Source organism: Neolamprologus multifasciatus, chromosome 3 (assembly GCF_963576455.1).
Source record: "Neolamprologus multifasciatus chromosome 3, fNeoMul1.2, whole genome shotgun sequence".
In the NCBI taxonomy this organism is placed as follows: Eukaryota; Metazoa; Chordata; class Actinopteri; order Cichliformes; family Cichlidae; genus Neolamprologus; species Neolamprologus multifasciatus.
In genome coordinates, this window is record NC_140441.1 from 30,817,432 (window position 1) to 30,832,528 (window position 15,097).

Sequence of the window (15,097 nt, forward strand, 5' to 3'; positions counted from 1 at the left end):
CCAGTAGACTAAGATTCAAAACCTTCAAATGTAGCCTGGGCTGATGTACATGTCAGTCTGGCAGCCAACAGTGATATCTTTCTGTTGGAACAATAGAAGAGAATTAAATATGCTAAGATCAGCATATGCAAAGTTTGACAGCAGTCCACTTCTCTAATACTGTAAAACTACGTTAGACACAAAAAGTCACCACAACCACGACTTTTCTTAAACTTTTCCAGGACAGCCCTGTAATTTTCTATCAGCCCTTTATCACAAAATGAATTTTAATGAAGTAAAGGGCAGAGTGATAGCATCAGCAAACTTATTAATCTTACCCACAAAATCTTATTAGTGAAACACAGCTTCACTTCATGTTTTTCTCCCAAAACTCCACGTTTCTCCTGCAGCGGCTCTACTCCCGACAGTTTGAAAAACTCTGATGGAAACAAGCTCTTAATCGCCTAAAAGCCACAAGGTGGCTGACTGAGCACTCATCTGAACTCATATTCCACTTTAGAGAGAATTTCAGGTTGTTTTGTGAGTTTTGTGAAGAATAGTTTAGTTCAAAAGGTTAATTTGCAGTAATTGGGGATCAAGAAAAAGAGGAAATGAAAGGCTCTGTACAAATCATCTCAATCATGAACTTTTTCAAGGCTGTGTTCACAGAGCAGAGCAAAAAAAAAAAAGAAACAAAAAAAAAACATCCTCTCAGCTGGGATTAAACTGGACTGCAAAACAACATACATACACAGACACACACAGATACACACAGACACACACACAGGGACAGTGTGAGGCAGATGGAACAAACCCTGGACTGTCTTTGATCTAAAGAATGTTATTCTGACCCACTTAGACGAAGAGACAGAGGAAGAGGAGAATCAGTGCGTCTGTCTGCTGGATTTGGAGGCGATGAGTAGCATCTTTATTTCTTTCGCTGCGTCAGTGAAGTGATTGTTAAGAAGGAAATACCCAGAAAATCCCATTTTGAAGAGCGAATAAGGCCTCTGTCAAATTAGTCCTTCAACAGGTTCTCATTAATGGCTGGCGCTCGTGTTTCATTAAAGAAAGTCTGGGCTCATTGACTGAAACCGAGAGCCTTATTCACATCGAAAAGTGGCAATGTGCAGCGTGCTTGTGCGGGAAAGGGCGAAAGGACTGGATAAGTGTGTGCGTGTGTGTGAAGGCTCAGCTGCTGATAACTAAATAAATCAACAAGGATCTGCATGTTTCTTTTTCCTCCAGCAGCAGCTTTCATGTGGGCAGATTTCCAAACTTGCAGGTTGTTTTTGAACTCTAAAACCCTGTGCGGCCTGTATAACTGAACAAGCACCTGCTTCATGCCTGCTACTCGCCTTACCTTTGTTGTAATGCCATCCCTGCACTTCTGTGTGCGTGATGGCTTTATTTCCAAGCTTTTCTATGCCTGCAAGGATGCAAACACAGGCAGGCAGGTGTGTTGTTTTGTGTGGTCCAGGATGAAACCCACAATGCTCAGATGACAGACACACTGGGTCGAGGGTGAAAGGCCTTTGTTCCTCCCTTCTCAACTTACCACAAAAGATATACTGTAGGTCAGAGCCTCCATCCTGACACAACACAGCAAAGCCCCTATAGGTGGGTGAGGGATGGGTGAGGAGGGTCAGGTGTCAGCTTGAAGCCCTTTGAGTCAAAAGCATGTGACCATTTGTGAACTAACCCAGGAACCACATCTGTCAGGATCACAAAGGTCCTATAGTTTAGTGATGTATGTACAGCATATCGATATTCTCTTTGCATTTGCACAAACATGTCCGTGTGAATGAATCACCTGTGATGCACATCAGGGCCGTAAGACCACTAACACCCTCTGCCCTAGCTCTGAACACCAATCCTAAAAAATAACTTTTTCTGGAAAAAAAAGGAAAACAGTTTGAAGTTTTAATCAACAACTTTTAAAAAGAACAAAAATTATATATACAGTACATGGAAGAAATTTAGGTATTTTTAGTCCCATTGGCACAGATGCAGGAAATCAGGCACCGAGCTTTCCTATGAACTCACAGAATTTGAGTGGGATACTGTAATTGGATGCCACCGCTGCAACAAGACTGTTTGTGAAATTTCCTCCTTCCCAGATATTCCACCATCATCTGTGGTGGGATCAAAGTGGAAGCATTTCAGAACCACAGCAACTCAGCCACGACGTGGCAGACCAGGATTGTGTAAATGTCACCAATGCTCTGTTCTCAGTGACTGCAGAGCTCCAGGGCTGGAGTTTCCATGGCTAAGCTGCTCCTGTAGGTGTTAAATGTAGGTGGCCTGGTATTTTGGCCCATATTGTGGGGTTAGCATCATCTGCCAAGGATTAGTTAGACCTCACAGAGTTAAAGACACTTTGGTTTTACAGAAATGTGACTGCTAACCATGTGACATTAACTTCCATTTTGGTTGTGTGACAGTCATGATGATCATGTAGGATCAAGAGAATAAGGCCCCAGTCATAGTGCCCTGGACACCGGTCCATGACCATCTGGCAACAACCAATTGTTCAGGAAAAGACTGCTGAAGTCCCAGACACAGGCCCACAGACTGGCCAGTGACCACCAATTTTCCCTAGTGACCCACGTGTTGCTGTATATTCCCCAACTGGTTGGCCGCTAGCATATTACTGCAGGTGTCCAAAGTTTGAATGGCAATACATTTGTCTACTGTAGTTAAACTGGAAATACTGTGACATGAACTGGAGATGGAGACTGTTTGCCTTCAAAGTAAAACTTGTGTCTTTTGTAATTTGCTGGCTACAACTCCGAGTACAACTTTTACTTTGGAGGCAAAGCCTCTCCATTCCTGGTTTGAATTAAATGTTTACAATTTGTACTGCCCCTGTTAGTTTGTGTGCATTTGCAGACAAACATGGAACAGGAAACCTTAGCAACGTGCTAGCAACCAAAGCAACAACTAGGAAGTTTTTGGTCAACCACCTTCTGTGCAACTGATTTTATCCAGCGGCATCCAGGAACAACTACCAACCAGTTGGGGAACATAGTTCCTCTACAAACCAGTGGTTGTATCGTGCCCAGTGTTCAAATCTTGAGAAATCTGCACTTTAATATTCTCTGAAGAGCAAGTAGTGCTTTTTTTTTTGCACTACTTGCCACAGCGCAACTTTTGGTATCGATACGAGACCAAGTAAATACAGGGCCAGTATTGCTGATAGCATTAACCTATAAACCCAGTTTACGTGCAGCAATGTGTCATGATTTATGAGATGAAACCTACATTTTTAAATTCTCATCATTTGAACCACTGCGATTTTTTTTTTTTTTTTTTTTTTTTTTACAAAAACAAACCTTTCGGCTTTTTATGCATTTTGAAACTGGGTTTTTTGTTTGTTTTGAAAACCTAGAATGTAAATGTGCCCGTCTCTGAAGCACTTTGTGCCAACTATAAATAAAATAGGCATGAATTAATGCAAAAGGGTTCAGACATGCTTCAAAGAGTGCATTTGAGTATATTTTTCCATTTCCAGAAAAAAATAATTTAAAGCATTCATTGGTCTACATACTGAACTTGGATAAAAATAAAGTAGCTAGTACCTATCCGATACCAGTACCATATAATATTGACATCTGAATCAATCCGCCCACGTCTAATATTTGGTTTGGCTGAGAACCTGGCCAATCAAAGCTGATCTGACCATTTCATAGGTGGGCTTTAAAGAGACGGGAGTTCATTTAAGACAGAACAACAAAAGAGGCGGCGCAGCGAAGTACCATCTGAGAACATTTATTTATTTTTTGAAAATTAAGGCGTATAAACACATTCTCAGATTAAAAAACAAAATAGTGGGTTTTGGCTTCTCAGAAATGTTTCAAACCTCAATATTATCCTCCATGTCACAAACCCTCACCCTGCTTTCCATGTGATAATGCTTTTCAGCTGTTACAATGTCACATGATAGGCACACATGATTCTCATATATTCACATGTTAGATTTATGTTGTGAAACTTTTCATGTAACTGGGAAGAGAAAAAAAAACTGTTGCACATGTAAAATATAATTTCCTCAGAGCTTTCAACCATATCACATGGCATAGACATGGATTTGACATGCTAAGTTGGTAGTAGTTTACAGTGTAATCCAACACTTTCAGGACTGCTTTGGGGTGAACAGTACAGTTCATTTTCAGGTCACAGCTAATAGCATCAGAGAGGTCAAGAGGTCATGAGGGATTCATGCATGAATTTCAACCAAAAACAAAGATTTGTTTAATTCTTCATTTGCAATAAGAGATAAACAAAAGACCCCAATGAGACAGTGACAGAGGAGCTGTTTCTGTAACATGGACAGATCAAATGTGCAGCTTAGCTTGGTCTCATCCCTGCTTCACTACAATAGTCCAAATTGTAACTAAAATTGGACTAACAGCAGCCTCCAGGCCTAATCACACTTCCTCATCAGGAACACGGAAGTGCAGCGACAACGGTCATGACATAAACGGGCCGTTTTAAAGCGGGAGAGCAGGAAAAATAGGAATTTGACTTTGTTTGCTGCTCCGTGTAGCACAGGATCCCTGCCACTAGCTATCCCACCCTTCCTTATCAACTTTCAGGCCGGACAACAAAACACACACCCATTCCACATTTCTGGATCTAACTCGCTGAGGTGACTTTAGGCTCGCTACAGAAGTGCTCCTTGTCTGCTTGTCTCCTGATGGGGGATCAGCCACCGTCTTAAATAACGTGTTGTATGACTACGGCTGTTTGAACGAAATTCAAACAAGAAAATAAAGAAGTGCACAGAGATAACCAAGTCTAAGACAATCATTTCCTTTGTGAAGCCGAGAGACAGGAGTTCCTTTCCCATGAGACTAGAGCTTAATATTGTGTATAAGAAAACAGGAAGCGTAGTGTTTGCCATCCTTTGCAATTCTCCCACAAAGTCGTGCCTCTCATTTTCCTTAATCGCCCACTTGATCAATTCAGGGCGGTACTAAGAAAAGAGGGGGGATCGAGTCCAACAGGTGTACCTTACTCCTCTCTAAAGAGGGTGGCTCGGATGTCTTTGTCAGCCCATCTCGTGTCAGTCAACTTGTTTTCATTAAGACCGAATGATGGAGCGATGGAGGAAACAGGATAGGAGAAGGAGTGAGTCGTTTCTGCTCATACTCTGCTGATGTTTCTGCTCTTTTACATGAAAGGGAAGTACAGTTCAGAGTGGGAGCACCACTGGTTTCATCTCAGTGAAGAAAAGCAGCACTGATTCCTTTACAGAAACAAGAAAATCAAAAGCAAGCTTGTCTTTTCTTTTGTCTGCCCGTAGGAGGGTACGAAAGCAAAACAGAAACAAAGAGCGAGCCTCTAATCGCTTTTCTCCATCGGTCAGCATCTCTTCTGCTTCCTTGTTTTATCAGCCAACAAAGGGAGGAAAGAAAAACCAAACATGGAGAGAAGTCCTCTCTCTCTCTCTCTCTTGTTGTCAATCAATTCCACTTTATCCATGTGCTTCCCCCACCCTCATAGGTCAGCATCCAGCTGGCACGTCCGACATGAAGTCGAACTCGTTCTGTCCCAGCCAGAGCTCGGGCAGCTCGTTGGCCCGGTCCAAACCTAGCTCCACCACCAGAGACATGAGGACCTCCTCGTCCACAGGGTCAAAGTCGATAATCCCGCCAGCGCCAGAAGTTTGGTTGGCCATGCCAATCCCGACACCCATCCCGCCTCCTCCAAGGCCTCCAGACGGCGCCAACAGCTGATTACCCGCTCCCAGCTGCGGGGGTCCAAAGCCTCTTTGAGGCCCTCCAGGCCCAGAGTGTCCGCCAGAGGCACTGGCAAGGTTCTGGTAGTGTGAGTTGAGCTTCTGTAGCTGCATGCTGGCGATGAGGTGCGGCCCCGTTTGCAGACAGAAGGGCTGCGGCTTGGAGAGAGGCGTTGAGGACAGGGCCGATCCACGAGAGGACGCGGGGCCGGCGGATGGGGAAAAGGGTGCCACGGAGGTTTTGGAGGACGGGTAGTGGAGGAGGGAGTTGAGAGGAGAGGTGGAAGAGGAAGAGGAGGAGGAGAGGTCCTTCATTGCAGCGTGGGCGTGGCCAGGGAACAGCAGTGAGGTCATCACAGGGAAAACCCAGAACCTGCAGGAGGGGGGAAAGAAGGAAGAGAGAAGAGGTGTTACGCAATGTCATCAAACTGGGACACGAGGAGGAAGAGATAAGATTGTTAGCTGAGCAGAGGCTCTGATAACCAGTTACATCATAGAGGGCAGATATCAATAATGATGCCAAGACCTCAGTAAGACGCCTGAGACAATTCACGGTAAAACATAGAAAAAAAAATATGAAAAGATGTTCATGAAGAAGCTCTTTATTTGCTAGAAAACATTTAATTTACACTTTAAATTATTCAATTCTTTCATTTAACCTATGAAGTTGCATGAAGCAAGTATAACCAGTGTTTAGATAACAAGCAGAAAGTCTGAAGGTTCTCAGTCATCCAGGTCATTGGAGTCTCTTAGAACTCCAGATGCTTCTCGGATGAGAGATGAAACGTCTTCAAGAAACTTAAGGAAGTCCAGATGCTTTAGACAACAAACAAAAACATGACTCCTCAACTTCACACACTGGACACACGAAACTATGAAAACTGCTTTCTGAAAACAATCACAGCACATTAGCAATGCAACCTCTGAGCATATGTATAATACGTTAAACCTATGCACACGCTGCACATCGTGCCTCAGTGTGACATTTAGAGGCAGAGTTGCTGCTGCTTTTAAGAGGCCCACTCCTTGGCTGTCTCTTTGTGTGATGGAGAGCAGCACACAGGTGTCTATCACTTCATTTTTAGCTCTTTCTCGCTCACATCCCTCCGTCCTTTGCTCTTGTGTAAAAGCAATGCATCATTACGGCAGCAACAATGGTAAGTTATTAAAATAAAAGGCAGGAGCTCCTTTTTGTTTGCATTTGGCTGCTGGGTTACTCGCGTAGAAATTTTAGTGCAAGGCTCGAAGGGCTGTTGATGCCATGTATGCAGTGAGGCTCCAGGAGTAAATATCCCATTCATATCTTCCATCCTGCATCAGATAGACAACCTGTCCGGGGTGTACCCCGCCTCTCGCCCATTGGCAGCCGAGACAGGCTCCAGGCCCCCCGCATCCCTGATAAGGATAAGCGGAAGAGAATGGATGGATCCATAGGGATTTGGAAATGGAGAATGTTCACCTTCAGAGTAAAAGCTGTGTGCTCAGCACTGCAGTCAACATGTTTCAAATGGTGCAACTTTTAATGTGAGAAGGTGGAGAAGTTCAGCCTTCTCCACTTGTGCTGTTGCACTTTTTCACAGTTTCACTGCAGCGTGGAGAGTATCTGTAGTCCGTCACTTCCATTCTTATAACAACTGCAGCACCAACTAAAGCAACCAGTTGGGAAATACTGGTTTGTGGAATACGTGGACCAGTCTGCAGGCCTGCACGACTAGGGCCTTACTCACGTTATACTACTGGGATCAAACCCTCACAACCGCTAACAATCCTACTTTATCATCATGACTGTCACAGTTACACATTAAACGTCATGTGGGTAGTGGTCACGTGTCTGCAAAACCTTACTGTAAAGATTTTCTGAATAGAGAAAACGAATGGGGAAATTCCCTTCCTGAAATAATAATAGCACAGCTACCCACGAACCCAGGCAGAACCTACGGACAGCCCTTTCACACCTGTGGTGTTTAGTCAGTTGTCCTCCTTGGTGCGGCTCGTTTGTGCGGATGTGAACACAGTAATCACACTCTGGCACAAAGACCTCGATGCAGTTCCAAATAAAGTCAGCACGGTTCGTTTATTGAATCTGTCAATTTAATCCAACCTTAATCAGACACAACTAAAAGGTGTACCTTGAAAGTTTAAGCTAAACACTTTGCATTCTGGGATGTGTCCCATAGATGTTTAGCACGAGTTAGCAACTAGCCATGAAAGGAAGGTAAATTCTCCGGGTTCTCCAATAGTCTCCAACATCTTCTTGTATTTACCTCTGTTGCACCCACCCCAGGCACATCTGGCCAATGAGACTGAACATTCTCACATAGTTTGTAATGATGCATTATGGGTCGTTTTGAGTTTGCTTGTAGCTTTTTCCTGTAGCTTGGTTTGACAGATCAAATCAGATCAACTGATCTGGACCAGAGTAAACAAACTACAGCTTTGTGATACACACCACATACAAAAGTAACTTTGGCATATTTTCATAAATCTTGACTTAGTCCTTCACCTTTTGGTTTTCATTCATAAATGTCTTATATGGCTTTGAACACCGACAGACAAACAGCCACTCTATTAGCCTTCCTTTGTGATGAGTTTTTAAAAGTAAAAGACTGTAGAAGTTCCAGATATCTAAAAACATTTCTTCTCACAATGAGAAATGGATTACTGGGGACACGAGTAACACATGTGACAAATGAGGAAAGGATCACAAACATCCTAAATGGTCAATTAAAAGCGTTTCCTGACAAACATGCGGCCGCTTCAGACCGCAACAACAAAGGCATTGTTGACCCAACAGACGCGGTAAATCACTGAAGTCACATCTGTCTGGGGAACGCACCATGAGATGAGGCATGACTCTGTGTGTGTGTGTGTGTGAGTGTGTGACTGATTCTGTGAGCCTGATGCCTGCTTTTCCCTCTTGACCTATTGAGCAGCAAATTAACCATGAAAAAGCCTGCAAGGAGAAGGCCTGTGGGTACCTATGGGGTAGTGAGTGTTTATAGGTGTGTGTGTGTGTGTGTGTGTGTGTGTGAGTGAGTGAGAGAGAGAGAGCCTTTGAGGATCTCAAAGAGTGATTGGCTCATGTGGGAGGATAAATACATATGGGCCCTGAGAAGAGGCCATATGTCCCTGTGAGTGTGTGTGTGTGCATGAGTGTGAGCAGCAAGAAAAAGTTGCAGAGTTGTGTGGGTAGAGATAAAAAGGGTGAGTGAAATGCAACGTGTGTGTGCAGAGAGACTCCTAAAGGCTCATGTTGTCCCTCAGCTGGTTTATATTACACACAGTTCAAACTGCATGTGTGTCCGCATACACACAATCATGCGGCTATCCTTTGAGTAAGTTAATCGCCTAATGATATGTGCTGATCCACACACACACACACACACACACACACACACACACACCCTCCTCTCAGCACTGGCTCTTATTTAGTGAGAACATAATTGCTACAGGCAGGCATGCAGCTGCACTCAACTGATAGAGTTAGCACACACACACAAACATACACACAGACCCTGCCATTGACAGCTTTTTGGTATCTTTGTGTGTGTGCGTGCACGTGTGTTCATTATTCATTGACTGATTACTGTCAGGGCCAGACTGCACATGGTGTCTCTGCTCAACAGCTTTCCAGCACACGAGTCCAAAACACACAGACACACACACACATACATAAAGGTCTTGCAAAGCTTTTATAATACATACATTTTAAACTTTATATGGTAAAACCAGCCTTAATAACAATTTATGGCTTTGATATATTCAGATTAAATACAGCAACCAAAAAGTCCAAACAGCCTCCTCCTGCAGTTCCTCGAGTGGTCACTTGAGACTGCCTCTAAAAGTGAATCAATCTCTATAGACTCCAGTGTTAAAGTGCTCCACTTTGGAGCATTAAAAAACAAACAAACAAAACAACAACAACAAAATTTAGCAGTCTGTACCTGTGCTAGTACAACTACATGATCCTTGATGACAAAACAAAATGATGGTTGTACAGTAGCCACCTAATGCTATGTAAGCATTAGCGTTTAAAATTACATTTAATCGGTGAACAGTCTGGAGTGTTCTCTCCTCCAGAAGGAGTACGGCTCAGACTAACTTGCATTCTTTTTAAATCGCCAGCAGGGGGCAGTGCCTCTAGTTGCAACCTCAGGTTTACTTGCACATGCACAAAACTAGTGTGTGTGCTGCATGTAAGGATGTACTGTGTGAGTCTTTATTCAGTCCAAAAAGTGACATCATTGAGAAGCAATATAGATTAAAACATGCTTTTATACCACTGTTACTACTGTTAACAACTGCAACAGCATCAATAATTACAATAATAGCACTACTACCACCATTATTAACTTAAATGAATACAACCACTACACTTTTTTTTATTCATACCCCCACCACTACTATTTATACCACTATCACCATGACTACCTGCTACTACTGATACCACAACCACTACTACTGCTACTCCTACTGCCAACAACCACCCTTTTCCCCCATCATCATTACGAATAACCAAACCACCAACAACAACACCAAACATTATTATTATTGATCATAATGTTACAAAGAAGAAAATTATAATAAAGGCAAACCAATAAACAGAATTGCCCTATCTGCTCCCTTCTTTTATCAAATGCATCACTTTCTCCACGAGCTTCTCTATAAACACTTTCCTGATGATTTTATGGGCTCAATTGCTTCTTTCAGGTCATCTTGAATAAAACATGGAGGTAACTTTGCAATTTACGGTCATTATTAGAGTCAGAAAGGAGGATTATCCAGGGCTGAGGACCTGTCAGTCACTAGTTGTTAGCCGATAAGTGCCATTAGTTTCCTCACTCATCATGTACGGTTTTACAAAAGGACTTTACAAACCGGCGAACTGTGACGTCACGTCCTACGTCTATGATCAAAAAACAATGAAACAAGTCAAACCACCATTGCAGCACAAGTTGCTTCTCTGAGACACATAAGGCAGATATAATAAACCTCAGAAAATCACGAATTAAAACACATGGAAGAATCTTAACAGCAAACAGAGTGTTAGAAGCATTAAAGTCTTATTCTGAGGTAAAATCAGCAGATCTGTTCCATGCTTTTTAAATCAGATTTTACCAGTGATGCTATTTCTGACTTTTTCTTTTACATTTTGGTAACCACAGAGACTGAAATGAATAAATTCAAACAACACTTCAAAAATAACTTCCCAGGTAAGTGCCTGGAGATTATGGCCACCGTGTGGAAAGACTTCTCCGGTGTCCATTAAGCTCCGACTACGTCTGGAGTGGCCATCCTTTCCTTTTGTTGCCAGCACAGTTATCGTCTCGTTCCCCTCGATCAGCTTCAGTCTTAATTGACGTTGAAGGGGCTTAATCACATCTTAAACGTTGCTCCCCAAACAAGGAGCAGAGAACACACAAAAAAAAATTACAGATGCTGCCACATGTGCAGAAACCCAACATGTTTTATGCAGGCTGACTTCTGCTGACCTGATGTGCCAAATTGTTTGTTACATGGAGCGATCTGGGAAGTGCTCCATGGAAGATGGCGCATATGAGATACTTTGTAGGTCATTGAATGAACCTCTGTGTACTGAGGACTAAACTGAACCAATCAGATGAATGAACAACACTTTGAAGAGAGCAATAACAAGGAAAAGCTAGCTTTAAAAAAAGAAAACAAACCATAAGAGAATCACAGCAGTCAGAGTTGTTATGATGATGGGAGCTATCCAGAAAAGCCACAATCAGGCTGTAAATGTGGTTTTAAATGCTGTAACATTACAATCGGAGTCTATGGGGATTGACTAATTTTTTTGGAAGCAGCCTCAAGTGGCCACTAGAGGAAGTGCAGGGTTTGTTTTTTTTTGCTTCATTTTTATTAATGGGGAAATAAAGTGAATGTATTCTTCAACAACCTCCTTCAGCACTGATTATCAAAGCTGCCTGCTGGATAACTTTTCAGTTAGTTGTATTGAACTTGACACTTGTTTCTCACTACATTTTCTAAATCCAACATCCCAGAGCTCTGTTATTGGGTTTTTGTTTTTTTAGATATTTTTAAAAAGCTGGTTTCTGGTATCTGTTTGGGAAAATCTATCTGTGTATTTAATTTCCGGGCTGAGCTTCTTTAAGCTGTGTAAAACAGAAACTTCCTTCCTTAACGGCTTGTTTCGGTTTAAATCATCACAGACCTCGTGGTTTACACGTGCCACATATCAGAAATTGTGGGTATTTAAGCTGCCAGATGCAGTCAGAGACGAGAGGGGGAGGCATAAAAGCCAAATAAAAGAAGATGAAGCTTCTTTGTTCTTGGTTTTAAAAGCAAAAATAAGGATTTTACATTGAGTTGGGAGACTTCTGCTAAAAGTGATGAATATGACTTGTTTGTCCTCTGCTAGTGCCTTCTGTTTCAGTCAGATGCGAGAATGAAGCGGGAGGGCCGGGGTTAGGAAGGATGCAGTGTGTGAAAAGGCTGGACGAGGGCCAGTATTTTTTTTCCTGTTCACAGCTGACCGGGGCTCATTGTGTTCTCCCACAGCTTTTTATGAGATTGGTGAAATCAGCCCTGGCTTCTCGTTTCCCTGTAAATTCTTTCATTAGCAATCCAGGCTCCTGTGTTGGCTTGCAGAGTGGCTCCTGTTTGTTTTAATTAGAAGCAAGGAAAGTCTGCTCTCCCTCGAAACTGACAACAACGCAGTTTTCAAGCACAAAAACATCAAGAAATTATGAGAAGTGAGCATTCTGATATCTTTGCGTGGCACCTTTTGTTTTCTTGGAAAGTTGAATTTTAAATTAAATGAGCAAATCCTCTGAAAGGGGTCCATTTTTGGAAGCTTTTATTTTGAAATTGACTGTCCAGCAAGTAATCAATTAACCAATGAGCTTCTAGCACTAGTTAAAGTTAGAGTTGGATGTCTCGAGACCGGTCTTGGTGTTGTCTTGGTCTTGGCGGACTTTGGTCTTGGTCTTGTCTTGGTCTCGGATCCCTCGATCTTGTCTTGGTCTCGCTGTCTCGGTCTTGCTTTCTCAGATCAACATAGTGGTCGGGAGATTTGGAGTCAACAGTATCCATGACACACAACGTAACGTTCAATAATGTGTCATGAGCAAAAGCATCAGCTCTAAGAGCTTAGAGAGTGCTTTGTAGTGAATCAGAAGAGTCAACTCCCATTGAGTGAGAGCCGGCTCCTCACTTAATTTCCTTTCGCTGCTCAGCTCTCACACATTGGCTCAGCTATGCTCCAATCCCTCCATATTGTGGCCAATCACATGCGAGGATATAGGATAATATCATTATGTGAAAAACAGAGAGGGTGAAAGACGCAACAGTCAAGTGGAGTGTGCGTCTGTCCTCTCAGTAAGTGAGTGAGACAGCAGACAGCGGTGAGGAGGGCTGTGCGAGTGCATCGCAAAAACACATAAATATGCCTGACACCTGTAAACGAAACAGCAAAAAAGTCTTTAAACTGCAGGTTTAAAGACTTTTTTGTCTCGGTCTCGACTTTGTCTTGGTCTTGACTCGGTCTGTCTTGGTCTCGGTCTCGATACCCTCTGGTCTTGGTATTGTCTTGATCTTGGTTTAGGTGGTCTTGACTACAATTCTAGTTAAAGTACCAATAAAGTGACTAGTTGACTACAGTTACTCCCCATAACCTTTACATAGGTCTTAATTTCTAATTTGTATCCTAACATCTGTACGTGTGCATTCATATTATACTATATATTATATATTATATATATTATACTCCATTTCTGTACCAGTATGGCAATGAGACAAATTTGACAATGAACATAATTCGGATTTTGATCCACTGTTTATCAGGAAGACTGTAAACACTTCCCACCATTTAAGTGATTTTTTCCAAGTTGGAATGACAGGATAAGCTTTTCCAAATAATTTCCTGCCACTGATTTAAACTGACAGCTAAAGTGGAGAGCAGGGGCAGAGCTGCAGTTGGGAGGCCTGCAACTTCATTAAAAGTACTCTGGCTCCACAGACCTGACACCCATTGATCTGAAGCTTTCCCTCCAAAAACAAAAAGTCGGGGAGTGTAAAGTGCACATGTGATCAGAATATTGCAGCAGTGCTGTGATGTATCACCAAACCACCAACTCACAAGGGTTTCAATTACACAATTAAGCCCTGAAGAGCAAAACTGAAACGTCTGTCTCCGCACACAGACACACACACCATATGGTGCCCTCTTCCCTCCGTCCCCAGCCTGACTGGTCACTCCTTTTAATTACCTTCACACTGAGGGTAGTTAATGAGAAGCCAATTAAAAAGGAGACAGCAGCAGCTCGAAGTCGCCCAAGTTATCCATTAAAATAAATGTAAAAAAACAAACAAACAAAAAAAACTTGACTGCACTTGTGCCTGAAAAGGCTCCAGCTGCGGGCAGAAACCGCTTGACCTCATTTTAAAAGTGTTAAGCAAACACCGGAGAAGAGAGGAAGAAACTTTCCGCAGGATTTAGCGCACACTGACGGCTGCGGTCACAGCGCAAAACAGCGCACCGGAGTAGATGATAGACCCACCTGTGAGGAAAAGCCGCCGTCCCGTGCAGGCTGAAGAGCAAAAAGCAGACTTAAATGAAAGTGGGAGAGAAAAGTAGATTAAAAGAGCTGAGTCCGTACAGTCCGTAGTGCTGGGAATAAAAGCCGGTTGGTACCGATTTCAGAGAGAAGATGGGAGCCGCTCAGGTCCGCTGATACGCGCACAGAGACGTGGGAGGGTCTGTCCGCTCCTCAGCGAGCGCGCTGCTGAATAAAAAGCATTTTGTGCTTCTCTTCTCACCGACCAGCCCCGGTGTGTGTGTGTGTGTGATATCTGCTAACCACGGACTGGACTCATACTGGATCCGGATCATGGAGCCGTTGAAGAGGCTTTAAATCTCAGTATAACTATGGGTCACATCACAGGGGCCATTTAGTCAAACATTCACCGAGATTATTAGCTACTTTATACAGGAATATTACTAATATTTCTTTATTTATTATGTCAACATATAAGTATTTCTTCCTTTAATATTTTTATAAACATATATTTATAATAATAAAATAATTTCTATAATATAATTTATTTTATAGTATATTAAATATCTATTACTAAACTCTGAGGCCCTGTTAATGTTCCTGTAATTCTTCCAATATCTATAACAGTTTAAATCTAAATATTCTGAGATGATGTTAATTTCATGCAAACTACAGTGCACAGATTAATGTTTTTTCTGCATATGTGTCTCACTGAGATATGTTTCTGATCACCAGAGTAAACATAAAACACGGTTTTAAAATGATATTTCATTTATTAAGGGGAAAAACCTACTTGTGAAAAAGTAATTGCCCCGCTGAGTCCCATTAGATCTGG

The 15,097-nt window shown here is 42.5% G+C and overlaps 1 protein-coding gene across 1 annotated transcript; it reads right to left on the reverse strand.

Annotated features, from left to right (window-relative positions):
- Positions 1-3,734: 3,734 nt before the first annotated feature.
- Positions 3,735-14,519, reverse strand: cited1 (Cbp/p300 interacting transactivator with ED-rich tail 1). The gene is made up of 2 exons (XM_085138262.1): positions 14,266-14,519; positions 3,735-6,095 (listed from the first exon to the last, which is right to left on the reverse strand). Exon 2 carries the CDS (start codon positions 6,074-6,076, stop codon positions 5,489-5,491), a length of 588 nt encoding a protein of 195 aa, XP_084994388.1. The 5' UTR covers positions 6,077-6,095; positions 14,266-14,519; the 3' UTR covers positions 3,735-5,488.
- Between the last annotated feature and the right edge of the window lie 578 nt (positions 14,520-15,097).